General features: G+C 43.3%; 8 protein-coding genes across 8 annotated transcripts; 5 read left to right on the forward strand and 3 right to left on the reverse strand.

Moving 5' to 3' along the window:
• Positions 1-362: 362 nt before the first annotated feature.
• EAE98_002377 (uncharacterized protein) lies at positions 363-962 on the forward strand (the record flags this gene model as incomplete). Its single annotated transcript, XM_038949997.1, has 1 exon — positions 363-962. One exon carries the CDS (start codon positions 363-365, stop codon positions 960-962), a length of 600 nt encoding a protein of 199 aa, XP_038813736.1.
• A 1,062-nt stretch (positions 963-2,024) lies between these two features.
• Positions 2,025-4,460, reverse strand: EAE98_002378 (uncharacterized protein; the record flags this gene model as incomplete). Its single annotated transcript, XM_038949998.1, has 1 exon — positions 2,025-4,460. One exon carries the CDS (start codon positions 4,458-4,460, stop codon positions 2,025-2,027), a length of 2,436 nt encoding a protein of 811 aa, XP_038813737.1.
• A 655-nt stretch (positions 4,461-5,115) lies between these two features.
• On the reverse strand, positions 5,116-7,122 carry EAE98_002379 (uncharacterized protein; the record flags this gene model as incomplete). Its single annotated transcript, XM_038949999.1, has 1 exon — positions 5,116-7,122. The coding sequence occupies one exon, from the start codon at positions 7,120-7,122 to the stop codon at positions 5,116-5,118; it is 2,007 nt and encodes a 668-aa protein (XP_038813738.1).
• Positions 7,123-7,730: 608 nt separating this feature from the next.
• On the forward strand, positions 7,731-8,696 carry EAE98_002380 (uncharacterized protein; the record flags this gene model as incomplete). The annotated part of the gene is made up of 3 exons (XM_038950000.1): positions 7,731-7,924; positions 7,982-8,228; positions 8,292-8,696. The coding sequence occupies 3 exons, from the start codon at positions 7,731-7,733 to the stop codon at positions 8,694-8,696; spliced, it is 846 nt and encodes a 281-aa protein (XP_038813739.1).
• A 1,179-nt stretch (positions 8,697-9,875) lies between these two features.
• Positions 9,876-11,178, forward strand: EAE98_002381 (uncharacterized protein; the record flags this gene model as incomplete). The annotated part of the gene is made up of 5 exons (XM_038950001.1): positions 9,876-9,983; positions 10,040-10,150; positions 10,204-10,506; positions 10,561-11,030; positions 11,088-11,178. 5 exons carry the CDS (start codon positions 9,876-9,878, stop codon positions 11,176-11,178), a joined length of 1,083 nt encoding a protein of 360 aa, XP_038813740.1.
• A 1,189-nt stretch (positions 11,179-12,367) lies between these two features.
• EAE98_002382 (uncharacterized protein) lies at positions 12,368-13,636 on the forward strand (the record flags this gene model as incomplete). Its single annotated transcript, XM_038950002.1, has 2 exons — positions 12,368-12,759; positions 12,811-13,636. The coding sequence occupies 2 exons, from the start codon at positions 12,368-12,370 to the stop codon at positions 13,634-13,636; spliced, it is 1,218 nt and encodes a 405-aa protein (XP_038813741.1).
• Positions 13,637-20,589: 6,953 nt separating this feature from the next.
• On the reverse strand, positions 20,590-21,349 carry EAE98_002383 (uncharacterized protein; the record flags this gene model as incomplete). Its single annotated transcript, XM_038950003.1, has 2 exons — positions 20,590-20,915; positions 20,962-21,349. The coding sequence occupies 2 exons, from the start codon at positions 21,347-21,349 to the stop codon at positions 20,590-20,592; spliced, it is 714 nt and encodes a 237-aa protein (XP_038813742.1).
• A 72-nt stretch (positions 21,350-21,421) lies between these two features.
• On the forward strand, positions 21,422-22,473 carry EAE98_002384 (uncharacterized protein). The gene is made up of 3 exons (XM_038950004.1): positions 21,422-21,568; positions 21,647-22,030; positions 22,090-22,473. Exons 1-3 carry the CDS (start codon positions 21,515-21,517, stop codon positions 22,213-22,215), a joined length of 564 nt encoding a protein of 187 aa, XP_038813743.1. The 5' UTR covers positions 21,422-21,514; the 3' UTR covers positions 22,216-22,473.
• The last annotated feature ends 272 nt before the right edge of the window (positions 22,474-22,745 follow it).

Below are 22,745 nucleotides of genomic sequence, written 5' to 3' on the forward strand. Positions count from 1 at the left end.
CAAACATCCTTTATTCTGCTATGTCAATTTTGAAGAATTTCAAAAAACTTCTTGAAAGATATTGAATTTGAACCTGTTTGATGTTGATGACAAGTGCTTTGATTCCTCTGCCCTCTTTACCGTCTACATTCTCTCTACTCTCCAAAATCTAACTCTCCTCAGTCTCTATGTTCTTTTCACTTTTTGTATTCTTTTCGTTCTCTATATACCCATTTTCTTTGTTTGTGTTCTTTCTGTCTTCTATGTTCCTTCTACCCTTTGTACTGTCTCCAATTAAAATATATAGAAACACTGCTCCCACTCCATACTGAATACCATAGTACCACGTCCTTCGTTTCACTTACGATTCCAAAGCAATAAACATGCTCTCCGCCGCCAATACCAAATCCCACACAGAGAGCGATGTCATGGCCCAAGACATCGCAAGCGAGGCCGAAAACGTCGGTTTCCACCGCTGGAAACCCGTAACTGCATATCCCGGTCCCTACACTCTTTACCGTTCTTCCTCTCCCAACTACATTTCTCCTCCAGGCGATCCTTCCCAGTTCATCAACGCAAAAGGCATTGCATTCTTGCACAAACACAAGATCGGCCACGTGATTTGTCTCAACGGCGATGAACCGAGTTGTCTCAAGATTGAAGCCGAATTGACCAATGCCAATCCACGAATCATCTACACACATCTTCCCGTGCCAGATTATACTCCGCCGTCTCTGGATCAGATGGAAACGGCCTATCAAGAGTATTTGAATGCAAAAGTACCCACGCTCGTTCATTGTGGGTATGGGCATGGGAGAACGGGCACAATGATTACGGCATTGCAGTATAAGATTGAGAAGGCAAAAGGGAAGACCCCGAATTTTAGGGATGTAGATTATGCCAAGAACTACGTGGAGAAGACCCATTACGGGAGATCCACAGGACAGTATGAAATGTTGAACTTGCTGCAAGGGAAGAAGTGAATTCGTTCAGATGGACAAACAACATGCTGGCGCTCAGGAAGTAGCAACAGTGGGCTGGAATTGGGAGTAATCATCTTACTCGCAGGGGGAAACAAATACTCTCGACTAGTAATTTGAATATCACATTGTTGATATTGTTACTTCCGGAATCTGTAGCTTCAATCTCTCAGTTGTGATTAGAGTTTCGGCCTCAGTGGATGCCTCTGGTAGCTGCGGAAATAAAGCCCTTTCGGAGCCATACATATCTAGTCAACCGACCATCTAAATTTCAAATGGAAGTGCGTGCGGTAACAATGCCAATGAACACATAGAAACTGCTGTCAAATCAAAAATCGAGGTTGAAATGATCTCGGTGGCAAATTTATCAGTACAGCATAGTTTGGAAGTAAATAGGTATTGGCAAGAATACACCCACACACAGATTCGCACTGATTCCACTCGCTAGTCTCTACCGGGTCTTAAACCTGGGCAAATTGAATTCTAGTAAGGATTTTCAAGCAGTTACAGAGTTATCTCTACCGCCTCGGACGGATGAAACACTGGAAATTATTCAAGCAACTAGTGGCTTCTAAGCCCCGTATGCTTTGGGCGATGCAAATAAACTTTCATTGAAATGGATCTTTGATAGAGATTAGAGATTCTTTCTAAAGAGGTTTGATGCGAGCCCTAGAACTACCTAGGTATCTAAAATCCCGTGGATTTGACATCACTCATCCTTCTACCCACCTCACATGCATTTCACATTTCACCTTTCACTTGAATCTTAGATCTGCGAAAATTTTAGCAGGGAATTTATATGTATTCCATTCCATTCGGCCTGTCCAAAAGGCATCCAGCTCACCAACTTGACCGAGCTCAAACACTGCGCCATACACCATCTGACTCTATCCAACTATGGGGATTCCAGGTCAGGTATCCATCCCAACAATGCAACATGGCATGTCTAATCCCTGGATCAAACTTCCCTTGAACGCCATCTTGAATTTGTCCATCTTTTTAAACACCAAATATCCATCAACTGATCCAAGCACGTTTTGCACGCTAAACTATACCAATGCATTGCTACACAATCTCATCATTATCCCAGCTCCACCAGCTACTTCCCCCTTTCCTTTCATCATATTTACCCGCGTGATCTTCCACAACTTCGTCTACCACCTCATCATCTCCCAGCTCCACAGCTTTAGGTATCTTCACTCCTTCCCTCTTCATCTTCTCCTTCCAAATCCTGATCTCCTCATCATAGCCCTTCCACCAATCCCACGCATCTCCTATTCCACTACTGACTACCTTACCCGTCCACTGATCCATTTTGGTTGGAATAGCCCAGGGCCAAAACGGATCGGAAGGGTGCCAAACATCTTTATTTGAGTATTTGGGATGACAATACGTTTCACACATTGCCCATTCAGCTACAAACCACGTTATGAAGATTGTAAATAGTAATCCGAACCAGGTAAGTTTTCTGGTTCCAGGGTGACGGAGGCGGGGAAGGGGTATCATGAGATAGTGAACATTTGGGTTCAAGGCAGGGTTTAGAGGAGCATCTAAGAAAAAAGGACGAGATGATGTTTTGGGGGATGAGATGCTGAGTTTTTTTGGGGATGGGATGCCGAGTTCTTTGGGTGAGCGCGAATGTGGACCTGATGATGAGACTTGCTGTTCCAGTCTTTCAATGCCATGTCTCGCATCTCGTATACTACTCGTAGTGTGTTTTAAACTCCGATTCATACGAAGGAACGCAAGTTCCTCCAACTTTTTTTCTTTCTCTTCGTGAGAAAGTGGTTGGCCATTTTCATCGAAATCGAGATTGATTTCTACAGTTTCAGAATTTGGAGACGTAAGTTGGTTCTTTAAAAATAGGGAGAAGTCTCGATCGATTGTAGTGGAATCATCGACTCGAGCTTCTTTTTCTATACGTTGGAGGTCGGCAGCGGCGGAGATAGTAGGGGCACTGTTTATTGGAGTTGGACGGGATCGCGACTGTGACTGGGAAGTTTTGGAAGGCTCACTGTGGCTGCGGGGCGAGGAAGGTTCCTCTTTGATCTGAGGTTGTTCTTTGGGTGTTCTACCGCTGGTGCGCATTCGCGGTGGCGCAGGGGTTTCGATCCAACCGCCTGTGACTTTTGGGGTGGGCAATAGGAGAGGGTTGATAGGCGCTGATGGAGGTGGAGTTGGTGCGGAATTTGGAAGCCTCTCAGAGACCTGTTCAAGCTCGTAGGGAGATCTTTCTGACAACACCGGAGTTTCAAGATTATTATCCAACCTACCGGGACTATTTCTCCCGCTTCCACTTGTACCCGTAATGGCTTTAGAAAGATTCCTTAAGATCTGAAGGGAATCTTCTTGTTTAGAAGTCGTTCCATTTAGACGTTTCTCATTTTCGGGAAATACTGTGATAGGCGTCCCACGTATATTCTCTCCTTCTTGCTCAAGTATTGTTTTTTCGTTCATCTTATCCGTTTTGTCGTTGACTTTAAGTCGTTCCAAAGATCGTGGCTCAATATTTTCTGATGCTCTATGGTTATATTCGGCCCTTACCCGTGGTTCAGTATTTTCTAGAGATCTACGGTTGGATTCAGAATTTACCCGTGGTTCGGTAGTTTCTGGAACCCTCTGGTCGTAATCGGTTCTTGATCTGCTGTCACGGGCCCGCTGTATTGCTTTCAAGCCATCTTCCCCTTGGAACCTTCTTTCTAGTCGGGATAATGGTCTCTCTTCCTGCGGCACAACATTTTCTTTATCATTACGCATGCTGCGTACATGATTGTCGACATGGAATGAATTGCTTTTCGAGAAGTCGCCGCTTTTTGATCTTCGCTCCCGGGGCAACCTATTCCGCAATGCTCCTTCCTGCCTTTCTTGAGGAATTTTCTTATCCTCACTCTCATACGAAGTAATTGGTCTCCGTTCCGCACGCCGTTTTTCCAATTCTCTCCGCACGCGCTCTCTCCGTTCTTCCGATTTTGCGTGCACTGTCTCCTTTTTCGCATTCTCATCCTCTACTGGCCGCGAAGTTTTACGACTTTCAAGGTTATCAACGGACTTTCCTCTCCTCGCCGGCCTCTCTTGAACCTTCGCATGATTTGCCTCTTCATGTTCTTCTTCCTCCTCATCATCCTCAACAAAACTCCTCTCCTGCTCCATAATCTCCTCTATCCTGCTCGGTATACCATTCGTTTTCAGTCGTGGGCTACGATTAATATCCACACTTCGAGCCGTAAACTCAAGTTCTGTATCCCATCCTCTACCCGTCCCATTAGCTTCCTCCTCTCTCATCTTCCCAATATCTCTTGTAACACCCTCGATATCTACACTCGCATCTTCCCCATTGTTTTCATCGTCTTCCATTATTTTCTTTATCCAAGTATCTCCGGACCCTCCCCTCGCTCTGTTGCCCCATATATCAGTCCCATTATCATTATTATTCGCGCGAAAAGTTCCTCTCGTGCGCGGTGAAGGCGAGCTATCATATCGAGGTTGTTTGCCAGGAGCCATTTGCGCGCATGTTCATGAGATGTGTTGTTGCAATGCAATTGTGCTGTATCGATCGCGGTTTGGAGTTCGTGGAATGAGAACGCGAAGAGCGCGTTTTTCTAGAGCTTGGAGGGGCGAGCGCGTGAACTCGGGTAATCTTTATAAACCGTAGCTGTATTTGTATTGTATTTATATGTTAATACGGGAACTTTATAACAGCAAAGAATTGATTCACGCGGAAGGTATAAGCAATCGATTTTATTAAGCAAGTAGGTAATTTATTACTGGGTTCGAAAGTGGATTTGGTAGATCTGAGGGCGGTGAATCTAAAGATTTCGATGTTCGGTAACTACTCCATTTAGACGATTGATACCTACCTACCTAGTAGTAACCACAAACTCTTTTTGGACGACTAATATGCTATATATCTACCTGCGTTTGGCCGGTAGTCATTTATGACATCCATAGTCAAGTACTTTTATAATGCAAATAATCATATTACTCAGGATACATGGTATAATTTCCCAGCGCTTTAAAGTATATTTTCTCGCTGAAACTACCTAATGTTCATCTATTCAGTCCAAACCTGCTTCCGGTATCAAATACATATTCAATCAATATACAAAATACAACCCAAACCCCATGTTTTCATGCAACGCATCCCCCCAAAATGCTTTTATGAATCTTCCTCTCCCCGCTCTAGCTCGTAAAACAACATGTAAACCTCCTTTTGCATGCCCAAAACCTCACTAGTCTTGCTCTCTTTTATCTTTTCGTCACTAATTCTCCACCATCTTTCAACCGTCTTCTTTTTCCGCTTAGTACGAACTGTTTCTGTCAAAGATGTCCGGCTGATTTCTGGATTGGATGGAGATAGGTTCGGCGAGGATGAAGCGGGGGATGATCGACTGATTGTACTGGAAACTTTGGACAGAGTTTTCCGAGCCGAACGTCCAAAGGAGCGGATGCTACCAGTATCGGAATCTTGGGGAGCTGATGTGGGACCCGCTGTCTTAGACGACGATGCAATGGAACTAGCTGATGTTGGATTAATGCCAGAAAGATGTTTATTATTAAGTGAAGAGTCTAACGAATGGCGCCCATTTATATTTGAAAGAGATGTGGTAGAGGCTGTCTTTGAGGACAGTAATTCTGGGGTCGATGAGAGGGTAGTGTTGTCACCATCATCCCTTGGAGTAGCGCTTGTCTGAGGGGTTGAGGGTAATGAAGGGGTGTGCGTTGAAGATCTGGCATACGCCACTGATGGCTGGAAAGTATTTGGAGTTGAAAATGGAGCAACAATATTTTGTCTCCGGAAAGATTCATAGTGTCCACTATGGTGGCTTCCCTTGTGACAGACTAGACTAAGAAGCTTGTACTTTCGTCGGTTCAATAAACCTCCAAGTGGGAGCTGTTCAGGGAATGCCACCTTGGCAGAATTCTTCATTGTCGTTGAGCTGGAGTCGAAGATTGACCTCGACAGATGAATCGCCATGACTTTTGGGAATTTGGTAATACGGACATGTTTGGCGATTTTTCGCTTCGGAGCAAATCTCGAATCTGGTAGTTCAACATCGAGAAGCTCCTCTTCCGGGTTTGTCTCTATAGCAGCCTTTAGTTTGTCGATTGCTATTTGAGTTTTCTCCTTAAATTTTTGAGAATTCGATTGAGAATATTCTTGTTCGAAGGTTTCCAAGGCATGTAATAATCTACACTTCTCGCATTTGAAGTCCTCAATATATTCCGTTTTAAACATTCCGTCAAAGCATGCATTTAATGTGGTAGATGTGGCCTGAGGAACAGTCAATGTAAGGGAACAGAATGTTGTCTGTGTAGGCCTTGGTTTAAAACCACAGGTTAAACATTCAATTTGTGACTCAGAACCACCTTCGAAAGGGAACCCATCTTCCTTGTCAACTTCACTATTAAATTCTCCACCTTCTTGGGGCGACCTTGACAAAGTTGAGCTTGCCTTTTCTGAGTTATGAGAAGAATCTGATGGCGCTTTTGTCGCAGGAGAGCTGGTCTCGGGCAGGGTGCTCTCATTCAAACTAAGCTGGCCCAACTCTTCGTTCACGGTTCCCTCTTTTGAAGTGTGCGACTCTGCAGTGGCAGCCTCCAAATCCCTTGCATGGTTTCTCGCCCTGTGACCTGCATGATACTCGTCGTTTAATCTCTCGGCCACTACTTGCAAAAACTCCTGCGCGTCCTGTTGCTGCCGGCTAATCCTCTGTTTAAAAGCCGCTTCCAGTGCAGTTACAAATGGCCCAGCAGATATCGTTTTCTTGTATAAAGGTCTCTCGTTCAATGCGTCCAAAATATCTTTCAGTCCCGTGGTAACTAAGCCCTTTTGTAGACCTTCGATTTTCCATGCTGGTAAACCCTGCCGCGCCGGGTCCTCCACAATTCGACTGTATACCTCTGAATGATCCAAGTCCCTTCTATGCGTTTCCCGAATCAAATATATGCGTAGGTCGCCCAAACCAGCAAGGGCCTGGAGTACTGAATTTATAAAACAATCATTGGCAGTATTGACCAAGCCTACCACTCCTTTCTTCCTCGTGTTAGATGACGAGTTTTGTTCGTCCATTAGGAAGGTTGGCGCAAATACATAGACGAGTGTAATTGCAGCTAGAGAGGCGCCCGCGGCATATGTTAAAGTTGTGAATTGTTTATCTGGCATGCTTTCGTCAAACTAAAGATCGTCGGGAATTTCGGGGGGAGGTCGGATAAGACGCTGGACGAGTTGAATCAAAGATGAGGTTGAGGAGAAAATGTGATGAGGAAAGAGGTGATGTTGAAAGGCTAAGGAATAAATTTCAATAATCACTGTTCCATCACAAAACACACCTTCGAATTAAACCGTTTCGGCGACTTCTTTCTGTGTTCAAGAAAATAAGGAGTTGAAGCCTATGAGTTCTGTGTAGTAAGATCGAGTCCCCGCTGCGAGAGTTGTTCCGGATCTCAGTAAAAACAATGGATTATGTGTCAACTCCTTGAAATCCCTCCTCCGCAGGCAGTACAAAATGCTCGACTGTCATGGAATGATCTGAGGAAAATACTTTTTGAAACGAAGGTATTCCGAAATCTCTTATCCATATCAACCGAACCAAATATTGGCAATACAGACTTCACTTTGTCGTTACCCCAGTCTTTATTCATGCCGATACTCCGACGCTAGTGGAGGGGTGAATTAATTAAACTGAGGTGTCAAGTAAGCAAAACCAAATATTTTTGGCGATTCGAACTCACGACGATTATTTGGAGGTCTTCTCAACTCATTGTCTTTCAATGGCTTCATTATTACAATCGCGGGTACCTTCATGCCTAGCATGCCTACGCCGGACAACTAGTAGTTTCGGCGACGGACTGCTATTCTCAGGCAGCCAGCAGGTCCGAGGGAAGAAGAAGCTTGCAAAAGAAAAGGATCATAATGTTACAATTCAGTTACTGAAACCTGTCATAGGAATTGGCAGAAAGGGCAAGTTTCCATGCACCCGAAAGCCATGAAAAACTCCAATGACTAATTTTGGTATAGGAAGAATTGTTCAGGTTCCCCCCGGATTGATGCGAAATAAACTGTATGGCAGAGGATTTGCTGTTTATGTGACACCTACAGGATCTGAACAAGTTGGTTCGAGGAAAAATGTCGCTCTTCCTGATAGTACTTTTGGAAAGCGCAAAGCCGCCAGAATAGAGCCAGTGCAAGATCAGAAGAAGGCATTGAAATTCCTCAGCGGAGAGCGTCGACTGAATATCAAGAAAGTGGTTGAGCTTGAATTGCTGAGCGTCCGTCTACCTTCAATTTTTCCACAAATTAAAAGACAAGAAATGCTGACTGATTGTGAATAGCCCGAACGCTCCACAGCTATCTTAGCCGATTTGATACCACCTTATATAGACTTCTTCGAGACGGCCATTACTGTTGCTCCTCTACCGGTAAAGAAGGTCTCACCATCCCTAGCGTCATCTTCTTCAATATCCGCTGCAGCTTCAAAGAATAGTACAGGGAAACCAGAAAAGGTTCCCATCTATGGATCGGTCTCAACCGCGGATATAGCCGCAAAGATGAAGACCATCTTAGGTCAGGACTCGGAAGGAAAGCGGGTTGTATTTGGGCCGGAAGATATCAAATTTGTTCAGGAGACGGAAGAGAAAGACCGTGTCAAACATTTGGGTATTTATGAGATTGATATACAACTCAGGGGAGCTCCTGAGTCTGTTCGAAGGTCGATCAAAATCAATGCTCAGGATTAGAGTTTGAAGATGAATCAAAAAGACATTGATGAGGACTTGAGTGACACCTAGATGTAATAATATACATTTCTCAAATGGGAAAGAGAATACACATGCATCATTGGATCCGATTAACTTGAGGAGACATGGTAAATATCACTTAAAAGCACCGATTTTTGTCATTCATTCATGAGTTGAAGGGGGTAGAGGTTATTGGGAAGGCAGGATTGTTTCGCGTAAGAAGTCCAGCCGCAATTCGATGTGTAGTCGTAGAAAGAAGTTCATTGGTCGTAATATGCCCGTTCATTCATCAATTTATTCTATACATGCAGCACCTACTCGTCTTACCCCTTTCGCCAGTTGAATCTGTGGCTTGCTTCTGAATATGAGTAAATCTGTAGACCTTCGAGCATGGATACCTAGGTACCTAGTAGCTACACCTTTACTCTCTGCTATTACTCTCTGCTTTGACCGGAATAAAGTTTTCGCTTCCTCTGGCTGCATGCCCAGGATAACGAATAATAAGCCCGAGGAGAGGATGTTTAAACAAAGACGAAGCATGATGAATCGGAGGATCTCGCCGTGGTTTCTTCGGTAATGCTACATTGATTGATTATTGCCATGGCTATGAGGTCAATTTCGCCGGAACCCCACTTGTAAACACTTCATCGATTTTCCTTTAAAAGGATGGAAGTAACCTACCGAGTACCTCCCCCCCTCACCTCCCCCCCCCTTCACGACTGCCAGCTTGAATCGTAAATATTGTAAAGTAGCTTATCTATTCGTATCCTTAACTTTGACCCATCGAAAAGTCAAAGATTCAGAATTCATTGGAAAGAAACAAGTGAGAAAGGTACGTCACATTCACTGAGGTTCAACTCGGGGTTCCATATCTTTCTGATTCAAGACCAATGAATGCCAACAAATTGATATGTTGAGGATTCCATTTGGAAACAGCCCCCCACCATTAGCGTCATTTACCAAGTGACGGTATCGGTCCTGAAAATCCAAAATACTCCACCCCTCTCTATGACCTTCTACTAAAGAAAACCTTTTCCATCTTGTTCAACGATTTTGATCATTTATTGATTCTTTTTTTTTCTCCAAATCTCAGATACCCCTTTTTGAAAACTACAAACTACAAATTACAAACTACATACCCCAAACTTCAACGACACATCCACAATCACAATCGAAAATATGGGTTGCACAGACGTTCTCAGCCGAAAGTCCGGAGTCATCGTTGGCGATGATGTCCTCAAGCTTTTCAACTACGCTCAAGAGCACAACTTTGCCATTCCAGCCATTGTATGTTCTGACAAAGTTGAAAGAATGCGTGTGTAGACATCAACTAACTGTGGCAGAACGTCACCTCTTCCTCAACCGTCGTAGCATCCCTCGAAGCTGCTCGCGATGCCAAGTCCCCAATTATCCTCCAAATGTCCCAAGGAGGTGCCGCCTACTTTGCCGGAAAGGTTAGAAAAGAATCTTGCTCCATCAGAACTTACAGTGTCTAATTATCTCATAGGGTGTTGCCAACGGTAACCAAGAGGCCTCCATCGCTGGTGGTATCGCCGGTGCTCACTACATCCGTGCTCTCGCACCAGCATACGGTATCCCAGTTGTCCTTCACACTGATCACTGCGCCAAGAAGCTCTTGCCATGGTTGGATGGTCTTCTCGACGCCGATGAGAAATACTTCAAGGAGCATGGCGAGCCTTTGTTCTCCTCCCACATGATCGATTTGAGCGAGGAGGAGGTTGACTACAACATCAAGACCACTGCCGAATACTTGAAGAGAGCTGCACCAATGAAGCAATGGCTCGAGATGGTATGTCAAGCAATTTGGGAGATTTGAGACGACGCGTACTAATTCATTTTATAGGAGATCGGTATCACCGGTGGTGAAGAAGACGGTGTCGACAACGAGGATGTTGACAACAACTCCCTTTACACTCAACCAGAGGATATCCTTGCCATCTACCAAGCTCTTTCCCCAATCTCCCCATACTTCTCGATCGCCGCTGGTTTCGGTAACGTTCACGGTGTTTACAAGCCAGGTAACGTCAAGCTCCGCCCAGAGCTCCTCGGCAAGCACCAAGCCCATGTCAAGCAAGCTATTGGAGCTAAGGAGGACAAGCCAGTCTTCTTGGTCTTCCACGGTGGATCTGGATCTTCCAAGCAAGAGTTCTTGGATGCCATCTCATATGGTGTTGTCAAGGTCAACCTTGATACCGATATGCAATTCGCTTACCTCACTGGTATCCGTGACTACATCCTTAAGAACAAGGACTACCTCATGACCCCAGTTGGTAACCCAGATGGACCAGACAAGCCAAACAAGAAGAAGTTCGAGTATGTATTCCTCAATTCCTAATTTCTTGACAATAATGTATACTAACACTCTGATAGTCCCCGTGTCTGGGTTCGTGAGGGAGAGAAAACCATGTCCCAACGTCTTGCCGAGGGTCTCAAGGATTTCAACACTGCAGGACAGCTATAAATTTATAATGACTAGCGAATATTCAGATTGCGTTTCAAAAATTTACACGGTTTAGGACATTGTTATGAAATACATAACGAAGTGCGGAGAAATGGTGGTTGGGGTGGTGGAGTTTTGGTCAAACCTATAAATGCAACGAATTGCCATGAGAAAACTTTATACCATGATGGATAATTTTTATATATATTGCATGTGAAGTGTGGTGCTATGATGAATCCTTTCTCAAGATGACAGCAATATAATTTTTATAAAAAGAGAACAACAAGAACAGATAGCCGGATCCTTCATCTTGATTAAGCGCTCTTATCGGGTTCAATAGTTAAATCTGCTCATCGACCCGTTTGGCCGTTAAACTCTCCCATTCGAGTTGGTTATTGGATAAGCCACCTACGAAACGCGGCCTATTTTTTTTCTAAATACCTACTCGTAGTAAAGTAATGAATACGAGTTAAGGATTTGTAGGTAGACGACATGATTTTCGAAAGGTGGTTTGTGTGTGATCAGGCAGTAAGTTTGATTTTCTAATATGACGAAAAAGGTTAAAAGAGATTCACAGACGGTTGGGTGTCTGAACCAATGATATAATATCCGGAGCAGGAGATGATTCGTGGCAGGAGGGAAAAGAAATGGAGACGTGAGTACTCGGAAAGGCGATAGTTTGTAATTGTATCGTTCTTCCCACCATGCCATCACGGAAGAAAAACGGGCAGTGCTGTTGTAGTCTGTAGATGACGTTCTCCACAAGCGAACGGGACAAAATATCAATTCGAGGGGCAAATGCCAAGCTTTTATAAAATCCCCTGTCAATTCAAAAAGTACTCCTTACCAAATGCCCAATACCCTTAGAAAAGATCCATACATCCATACATCCACACATCCATCCCAGGTATTCGTCTCCTCATCCATCACGAACCTCGTTGGTACTAATATCACAAGGACAATCCTTCCTTTTCCTTCTTCCTCGCAAATATTCTTGTTTCTGCTCATTCTTCTCTTCTGCAATTGTTATTCGTTGAATACCTTTTGTTTTCCATACACATTAATCGTCCATTCTAAGGCGCTATTCTTCTAACAAATCCTCACATCCCACAACTGAATCAGTGCAACTCAAATTCCTCCACAAAACCCCAGACTTCCATACCTCCAAATCAATAATCTCCTCCACAAACAACAAAACATACCATCAAAGATGTCTTCAAACGAAACTGAAGGAGCTGGCGTATCTGCGCAAAATAAAGGGTCTTGGAGTGCTTTTTTAAAATCCATCGCTTCATTCAATGGAGATTTATCATCGTTGACAGCTCCACCATTCATTCTGTCATCGACATCATTGACTGAGTTCTCTTCATATTGGGCAGAACATCCCAATATATTCGTCGCACCTGCTGCAGAGAAGGATCCTCAGAAACGAGCACTTTTGGTCTTGAAATGGTTCTTGAGCACATTGAAACAACAATATGCCAGTCGAAGTGACAAGTATGGAAATGAGAAGAAACCATTGAACCCTTTCTTAGGGGAGTTGTTCCTTGGAAAGTGGGAAGATGCTTGTGGAACTACTGAGCTTATTTCTGAGCAAGTCAGGTAATGTGTTTCCAAATATATCTAAAGTGCCATCTCTAATATTACCTCTAGCCATCATCCACCTGTTACCGCATACCAAATTTCCAACAAGAGACATGGCGTATACTTACAAGGCTATAACGCCCAAAAGGCATCATTCTCTCGAACCATTAACGTTAAACAAATTGGGCATGCAGTCTTCAGTATCCCCGCTTACAACGAAACCTACCTCATCACTCTTCCCAATCTTCACATTGAAGGTTTGATCTTTGGCTCCCCATTCGTCGAACTCGAAGCCAAATCTTACATTACAAGTAGTTCAGGATTTACGGCCAAGATTGACTACAGTGGCAAAGGATGGATATCTGGCAAGAAGAACAGTTTCACCGCTACACTATACCCCACTGGTAAAGAAAAGGACACCTTATATACCGTAACTGGACAATGGACCAAACAATTTGAGATCAGAGAAGGTGGAAAGAAGAGTGGTCTGATAGACTCGTATGACGCGGATGCAGTACCTACCACTCCACTCATCGTTGCACCAATCGAGGAACAAGATCCATTGGAATCGCGGCGTGCGTGGTCCAAGGTTGCAGCTGGTATCGCAGTCGGCGACATGGATACAACCGGTAACGAGAAGACCAAAATCGAAGTTTCTCAACGAGAACTTAGATTAAAGGAAAAGAATGAGGGAAGAACTTGGGAGAGAAGATATTTCACCAAGATTGATAATTGTCCCATCCTACAGACATTGGCTCCTTGTATCCAACTAACAGCTGATGAGGATAAGACTGGTGGAATTTGGAGATTTGATGAGGCCAAAGCGGCCAGATATGTCAAATCGGAACAAACTCTACAGCCTCAACAAGTTAATGTACAAGCTCCGATTGTTTAATTGCAGAATTTGATAGAGGGAGAACACTTGTAATGGGTTAAGCTATTGCGACAGATTTCGAGATATTATGAGGGGTGAATAATGGCGTAATAGGGATTGGATTGATGGTGGAATGAATGACTCGAATCGAGAATTGGTATATGTGTTGCTGTGGTTCTTTTGGATGATGCAACGGAAGGGGGATGATTGCTGTGCTTGTACTTCGTCATAGAATCAGGGAGGGAGGGGAGGCATACTTTTTATACTATCAAGACTAACGAATCGAGGACTTTTTTACTAAGTTGATCATAGATGAGATGATAGTTCATTAGGATTAGAACTGATAGCGAAATAAAGACATAAATGAAATATTATCTTGTTGAAGGTGTTGGTTTTGGTGTTGGTGTGGGATATGGAGGGGTAGAGTTGGTGTGAGGTGAGGGTGAGCTATGTAACCGATTTCAATACCGATGTCGATGTCGATGTCAATGATAATGACAATGAATAAATCGAATTTTACTTACTCACGGTAATCATGCATCAAGATCGGGAATCGGATCAACTCGCAAATGGATTTACAATGTTTTCTTGACATTGACTGAATTTATTCTGGCGAGTGAGTACCTAGCTAGTATTTATCGAGATTGACCTTGCGAAGTTTCGCTAGAGTACTGGGCTGGTTTTGGGATTGGGATTGGGATTGGGATTGGGATTGGGATATAGAAGACGGTGATTATTACATCGAGGTAGGTGTTGGTGGATGGGTGAAAGAAGTGGAGGGGTGGAAGGTGGAAAGGGTGGAAGGTGGAAAGGGTGGAAGATGGAAGGGGTGGAAAGAAATGAATCTTTTTGTTTGTGGTTGTGTCGGAGAAGAATGGTATGATATCATGGTATTTCTATTTGTCTGAATGCTACCTACCTAGGTTAGGTGTCTTTCTAGGGGAGTGATTGGATTGGATTGGATTGGATTGGATTGGATTGGATTGGATTGGGTATCTTGTGTTCTTGTGTTTTTGTGGAGATGTATGGGATGAATGATTTTGTCGGATGGGGATGGATGGATGGTCAGTTTTTATATTGATGTGTATCTGGTTTCCTGGAATGCGATCGATGGTGTAGTGATCTGTGTCATCCAGAAATGTTGTTATTGTATTAGGGGATCCTTCAGCTGTGTTGTGATAAGAGCTGTTCGTTTTTGTTGATTAGTGTACCGGTTAATTGTTACAAGGAAAGGAAGAGAGTTAAATGCGGAAGAAACTATGGGTATGTGGTTTGTATATTAATGTTCTCTGTATATTCACATTCCTGTTGTGTTTTATCCTCATCTGTTGTGTTTTATACTCAACCATCATATCTATCTCTCATAGCACCAAGCTCATGGGACCATTCTCACGCTCACCAACAATACAATCGTATACCGCGGTCGCTATTCAACAAATTGCGCGTTGGTGCTTGGTGTCTCGAGATGGAGTTGAAGACTGTGCGCAGAATGGAGATGGACAGTTCTGAAATTCTTCGAGATCAACCGTGGGATTCGTGAGAAGGGATGTTGTGTTTGAGAAACAGGACATTTCGGGGAACATATGCGAAGTCGATTGACCTCATACAAGAAGCATGAGATAGTGATTCTCGCAAATAGACAGCAACAAACTCATACGGGTAAGCTGGTAACACAATACTTATATAAGGAAAAAAGTCGATGGTCGATTGAACAGTATAGGACGTGGAAACGAACATGCGCTGTTCGCGGAGGTGTTCTTGATGGGCCTCGGGAATTCAATCAATAAGAGAATGAGTCGTGAAAGGCATAAAGATGAAGATGCAACCGCAACTTCGAGATCTACCAACGGCTACGGCTTCGTAACTCATGCCAGAAATGTCAACGCATATACTACCATCTCCATCAAAGGGTGATCGAGGCGACATGTATGGCCATACAGACGATGGATAATCATCTTCTTCGCGTGACTAGCTTACGATGCCCCCCACTTCAAGAGGATGACATTCTTGGATTGAGGCGGTAGTGACTAGCCAAAACAAAAATCAAAAATCAGGGTACAAATCCTCATGGTTCAGGTACGTACTGTATGATATTTGGTAGTTCCTTGGAATGTGTGTGATGCAGTTCTGACGTATACTTGATGCAACAAACTAAACAATTCATAGGGACGGGAATCCATCCAGCTACCCCTTGAAAAGTACAAAGCTAACTTTTCATGCTGATTTCTGTGTGGTGAAGAGCTGCAAAAGCTCTGGGGCTTAGTTGGCGAAGATTCCTGGATGCGTCTCGAGCTACTGAACAGAATAAATATAGGTATAGTATGCTTAAAGAAAATTGAAGAGTGTTTGTGAGGCAGATGGACTGGCAACCTTTTGTTTGCACACCACCTGTAGCGGTCTTAGTTATTGGTTCTTCAATCCATCGTACATGCAGAAGTAACACTTGTGCGTCTTCTATACTTCAAATAGTGTACACGATACTACCCTATCACAACTCAAGAACATGTAAAATTGGAAAGTGTGCCAAAAATTTCAAGATCAAAAACATTCATGAACAACCGTCAAGCGAAAACCAACAGACTCATCACCTCGATTATCCTGATGTCCGTTAACTGACATTCGTACGAGGGCGATGCGGAATCATCCCAAGTCCCTGAGGGCCCTTATCAAATTTTTTTCGCCCAGCTAATCCTAGGATCTAACCAAAGAGCTTTCTCTGGTATTGTAGCATCCGCCTCGAGATCTCTCCTATCAATACTGAGGTCCCCATCACTACATCTAACATTTCAGGCTATTCCTCCGGCATAGGATTACACGATCTCCAATATTCGTCCCATAGGTAGTAATCACAGAAATATCGAGTGCGAGCCTCAGACGGTACGTACATAAGCCGTTGAGAATGAATCATCGGCCGAAAATTCGAGTCGAGATATCTCTTCAGTCGAGAATCAAAATTCTCTGAGATATCTTTCAATGCTATCCATGGATCTTCTATAGTTTTGGCGAGAAGGAGCTACGATGCCGCAGATTGATGAAAAAGTGAGATGGTAATATAATTAATTGATGCGCAGAGCCAAAGCGGAAATACAGTGCCCGTAGCACACTAACAGTCGTTGCAATAATAGATTATAACCATAGATAGATATATATCTTCTCCTGAGTATATTTTATCCGAGTAAGAACCCAGCAATCTTTGATCAAGAGATGAAAACTGGGTTTTATAGCGAGGCAAGACAGTTGCAACTACCACGAACTGAGAGAGAGGTTTCTGAAGAGCTAGTTTCGGTGGTACGAAGGGTTGAAATGACGGACTTGGAATTTGCTGAAGATTCCAGGTTGCGATGGCTTACGGTTTGGATTCAAGGGTTGAAGATCTTGGCTGTTTGCATTGAAGTATGGGAGTTTGTGGGATTTGAAAAGCGTTACGGATATGCATCGTCGTATTTTTGTCCAGTGTTGATGGTGCTGTGTCGTGTTACATGGGGGTAGATGCATAAACACCTGGACTATGTGCAGTCGATCCAAGATTCCAAATCTCACCCCTCTTAATTGAAGATTGTCAAACATACTTTCCAGATCACGTTGTAGGAGGACCCTTGAGTGATATTGCCGTTATTAAGCGGTGGAATCTCTACGAATTTTTAAAACTATCCTTGCGATTTAACCGTTGGTTGAAGCTGATGATGTTGTTGATTTTTTTGGTAGCTGGGGTTTGATTCATAAGGTTGTTCTGGTTCGATCTAGCTTTGTTTTTGCAGAAATGAGAGAGTAAGAAACAGGATTCTGTTACCTACTCACAGATTGTGGAATTTGTCACAGAATCCATAGAATCATCGTCAGATTATCCGCCGAGAGTAAAAGTTCAATAAGCTCTGTGTTATACACCTGCCCTCCCCTTTCCTTCGGATATCTGATCTGGAAAGATGTGCTTGGGCGCCAGTGATGTGTCGCTTGGGTGACCTGCTTTTGGTGACTACTTCAGTCGTTGGACTTTAGAGTATAGTCTTGCTATCTAGACCTAGCAATTTGGCACCTCATTCATACAGAGTTGAATAGTGTGATCAGAGTGATCGACAGTCTGGACCTCATTGTGATTATTTGAGGTTCTAATTTGAACTTGATTGGGCGATTGAAAGTTTTCAGAGATTGAGATGTTCTCAAATGCGTAGATGAAAGGTCTTTATATTCCATGTTCTAGGCCAAATCGTTGTAGATTTGAGCCTAGTAGCCGTTTCTTAACCCATTCTTTGAACAAGTTTCCACAAAGCCGAGGTTCATGGTCAGTATGTATGAACAGTGATAGGCCTTGAATGGTTGTCTCAAGTAAGTAGATGTATATAGAGTTTACTAGGATGAGATGAGTCGGATGAAGATAGTCAGACGAGGGTATGAGGGCTGAGGCCCAAGTATATGTTAATGTACATGCACATTGTAAGATAATCATGTTGTACTAGAAGCAGACACTAACTATCCGACTTCAATAGGTATAGAAAGTCTGAACTTTCCAGCTTAGTGTGAAGCTTTCTAAGAATGGCATATTTGAGTCCTAAAAGGTCGTTGGGTGGATGAGTAACGCGATGCAAATGGATATAGAATGATGAAGTCGAAAGGTAGGATTAGATGAAATGAACACCCAAATGAAAACCAACCCAGCAATGACAATCTTTACACGTTACCAAACTATCAGGTTGCACAAACATGTAAGTCGGAAAATAAAACCGGACAGCACTGCCAACTTGATACTAGAGTAAATCAGGACTTCAATGATGCAGAACTAGGGTAATGAATTCCCAGGACTCTTGTCCAGGAACTGGTAGACAATCTCTGACCGCGTTTACTGCTGAAAACTATCAGTCTATCATCGTCTACCTGTCTGTCAACCGGTGACTGACTGAACTTCCCGAAGACTATGATGTGTATATAACAGCTGCAACGATTATGAGTAGTCAGAGACTGTAGGATCCACTCTCAAGCGGACCGGATCCCAATGCGGGGCTGTCATCATGCACTGCATTCCGCTTTACCGGAAATATAATGTAAAAATTGAATCTCCTAACACAAATCATCCAAGGCCGGATGGTGTAGTTGGTTATCACATTCCCTTTACAATGCGCCTCTAAAAGACGTATCTGAAATCGGGAAAGGTCCTGGGATCGTGCCCCAGTCTGGTCATTCAATCTTTTTGCTTCTCGTAGCATGTAAATGAAGGGGGAATCTTTTCTTTCTTCGCTTATGAACAAGATTTTTTTTGTGTGATCCGTGTGCCCACCACCAAGAGCTATTTTTACTAGGTACTTTGAGTAGGCCAACAATTGGTACAATCATCGCCTCATCGATATTCATCAAAATTACTCACTGCTTTTTTTTTTCCCAGGTCCCCGCATGCATTTTCCAGTTTCCGTCGCGGATTTTCATTTTCCCCTTCTGAGCTGCGTAATACCAGGGTCCCAAGTCACAATCGCGCGCCACTAGGAAATGGGTACACACGGGGCCTATATAGCGGAGAACAATATGTGCGCTGACGTGCATAAGCCCACTTATCGGGTAATAGACGCTCAGTCACATTCTATATCCGTTGGGTCTCGAATTTCTTTAAACGTTCATAGATACAATTCAGCGTGTATCGGGAAGGTCAATAAAGTACCGGGACTCGAAGTGGTTAGGGAAGCCAATAGAATGATGGGGCACGGAATTTCTTTAGAGTTTGCAGGGCTGACAAAAATATTTTTTCGAATAGGAATAGTGGATGTAGACTAGCTTTTGTGATACAATTTCAACTATCTAAAACCTCCCTTGTCACTTTGATTATACTTGCATGTCTATTCTTATATGTTAGACCAACGAATGCTAGTAGCCGGTAAGCTGTTCCGATGATGAGTAGCATGCTATGAAAGTTTAGTCTGGGTTAAGATGCAAAACAAGCTTGTATAACTTTCCTCAAATCGAGCCGAGGTCGGTTAATCGTATATCCAGTCCATATAGCAGTGGAATTACTATCGGAAATATACTTCAGTGAGATGGTACGATAATGGAACACTTCTGGAAGCCATATCTTGCTCAAGATTAGTGAAAGCTTAAGCTAATGAAGTGTATATTACCCCAGGACACAGTCTCTATAACCATTCGAGATGCCATGGTTTAATCGTGGACAGAGGAGGACCATAACCACCGAAGCCCCAGGAATCAAACTAATAATCATTGCCATTAGAGGCTTATTCATCGACTTGTAGTTACGGAAGCACATGAGGCAAGGCCATAAATACCCATATGATTTGCCATTACACATGCTGTAGAATCCTCGGTAGTACGGTCAGTAGAAGGGAAGAGTATCAACGGCTAGCAAGATTCCAAATGGTATTCTCGATGTTGCCAGAGCAATATAAAATGATGTAAAGTGTAAAGCAGATAATGCTAGCCGAAATATGGTTGACAAAGTCTTCCAAATAAAGTATGCTACGCTTCCGTTGTAGATTCTATCGACCAACCAGGGCCGGTATGGTCATGTGCGATTTCTTGAAGCCAGGTTTAGTATATATTTAGCTTTGTCCCGATATGATATCCATAAATACATCTGCTGGATTACATTGCTTGGGTACAGAAAACCCCTCATTATGATTCCGATATTCACACGTTTTCGCTGACCTACTGATATTACCGGTTTGAATGGATCATCCACAAGGATATTTTGAATATGGATAAGTCTAAGTTAAAAAAGAAGATCATCGACATGACTTTTCAATTTCAATCTCTGTCCATGTTCAATGTAGATGTATCCTCGCAGAGTGAAGAATGTTCTCCCGCACCGCAAGTCTAGATACCACAAGATCATCTTAGGGAACATAGTCAATGATCTTCGAACCTAGACTGATCAGCACCGAAGTTCAGGTTACTGTATAAAGCACATATTCTCCAATATACTCGTAGCGTCGCCATTCACATAAGTTGTGTCCGAGGTGTTTTTAAGTTTCCCCACCTTAGTCGAATAAAAGAGCCAGAGAAATGTCAATAATGATCATAGAAATTCCAAGGAATGGAGATTGGCGTGAACTGCCTTGATGACATGAAGATGGCACATCGTATTGAATGGGCTTGAAAGATCCAAGAGGACGGTAGTTACCCGGAGGGCATATAATCTGCTCTCGGCCCCCAGCAAGGCAGTAATATCCTGGCTTGCATATCATCGACATGTAAGGATCTTGAATCTGCTGGAAAGTATTCCACAAAGTTTCCAGACGTGTAATCTCACATTCTGGCGTTGGAGGACAGTACCGAGGTGGAATCTGATCCATATTATTGGGACCTGCGTAGCTAAAGAGAAAACAGTTTTCAAGCATACAGAGACTTACAAAAGAAGCCAAGACTGGAGGAATTGATATTGCTCAAAGCAACCGGTGTAACTCCGGTAAGATACGCATTATTAACATCCAAAGAAGCCATCATGGACTCTAAAAACGTATGCGTGATGTGGAATTTGATTGAAGCCATGGCTAGACTAGTCTCGGGTCTCAGGTCTGGGACCAAAGGCCAATACCATAGCTCGTAAATCGAGGAATGAGCAACAATGATGACGAGTGTACAGGTATATAGACTTGGAGCTAAAGCACGGAGTACAGGAACGAATATGGTAATCAGACTCGCAGGATTCGAAATTTCGGGCTGACCAGCACGGAATGCTACCCTCTTCTTACCGTAAATTAATCCAAACCCCCATGCCAATGGCGTTAAAAGTAGCATTGTGACGGGGCTTGTCGCCAGCGCTTACATGTACTTGGCTCAAATATGAGGTTCTTAACAACGTCTTGCCCAAGTATTGCGGGACCAAATTATAAATGTACATAATGTCTTAATATTGCCAAAGAAATCAGATTCTATTCAGAAGCAGAAGCAGACCGAGAAAAAATGGCCGCTCCCCAAGAAAAACATATTCATGACATCAATGGATCTTGGTCACTTGTAAGTTGCCGACGATTTAAACACTCACTTCAGAAGTAGCGCGTTTGTGCTGACTAAGTATTTCTTGGCCCTTTCTAGAACAAACGCCTCTCGGACTCACTTAAACATGTCCTCCGACTCCAGAATGTGAATTGGCTTCTACGGCGCGCGATATCTTTTGCAGATGTAACTATACATGCAACTCAATCAAAAGATGAAAATGGGCTGGTTACCATCATGATGGATCATGTTGCGGGCGTGGGACTTGCACTCACGACCGAGATGAGACGGTTAAATTGGGATACGCGAGAACACAAAGATTGTATATGGGGCAACATACGGGCACGAAGCAGATATATTCCCACCGCAAATATAGAAGAAGGAGAGAAGTTCTTGAAATCGGGATGGTTAGAGGAGACGGTCTCGGGTGATTGCATACAAGATAAAACTGAATCCTCGACTGGTTCTTGGACAAGTGTTACAGTAATTCTCCTCGTTTCCCTGCTTAGTAGGGGAATCATGACTGACTTGACATATCATAGGTATGGGGGTTTGAACAGATCAAAGGCGAGCGAAGATTGTCACGGCACATTCTTGTTCGAAAGGGATACGAGATTGCAACGGCTAGACTGGTCTATGACTATATAGGCCCTATACACCACGTGTAGTAGATCCTAAGATGGATATAGTACTGATGAATTTACGGTACTGGAAGTCTCGGGCAATCCTTCACGGTGCTCACGGCGTATATTCTCGGAAAGGATACGAGAAAAAAGGTGCAGCCAGAACTGTCATCAAGGTTTCAATATCTGACGTCAATACGATGATATTGTTCGTCATCGGAAGCAGAGTGTTGGGCTCCTTGGATGATCAAAAAAGGATTTTATTTCATGTAAAATAGTATAGTAACTTTTTAATGATTCACACTATTATGACCCCATCTAATGTTGTCAGACGCCAGTGCAATCTCAAATAATGTGACTTGCACAAACACCTAAAAGGGACGTCTAATCTTACCTAGGCATGCAGCTTATAGATGTCAGCATCCCATTGCGACATACAGGATTCTACGCCGCTAAGCAAGGATTCAAAACCTTGTACTTTGAAGTTCGCAAAATGCCAGGGGAAAGTCCGTTTTCTGACAGAATATCATGTGCAGCTTTTCTGCCCTTCACTAGAAGCAATCTTCATTGGGTAC

The sequence above is a fragment of the Botrytis deweyae genome, assembly GCF_014898535.1.
Source record: "Botrytis deweyae strain B1 chromosome Unknown BDEW_004, whole genome shotgun sequence".
Taxonomy (NCBI): domain Eukaryota; kingdom Fungi; phylum Ascomycota; class Leotiomycetes; order Helotiales; family Sclerotiniaceae; genus Botrytis; species Botrytis deweyae.

Bases quoted from the DNA above. Each gene is read 5' to 3' on its own strand.
- EAE98_002384 (XM_038950004.1), top strand. From the start codon at position 21,515: ATGGCCGCTCCCCAAGAAAAACATATTCATGACATCAATGGATCTTGG. The intron at 21,569-21,646 runs GTAAGTTGCCGA...GGCCCTTTCTAG, and splicing joins TCAATGGATCTTGGTCACTT to AACAAACGCCTCTCGGACTC. The intron at 22,031-22,089 runs GTAATTCTCCTC...GACATATCATAG, and splicing joins GTTCTTGGACAAGTGTTACA to GTATGGGGGTTTGAACAGAT.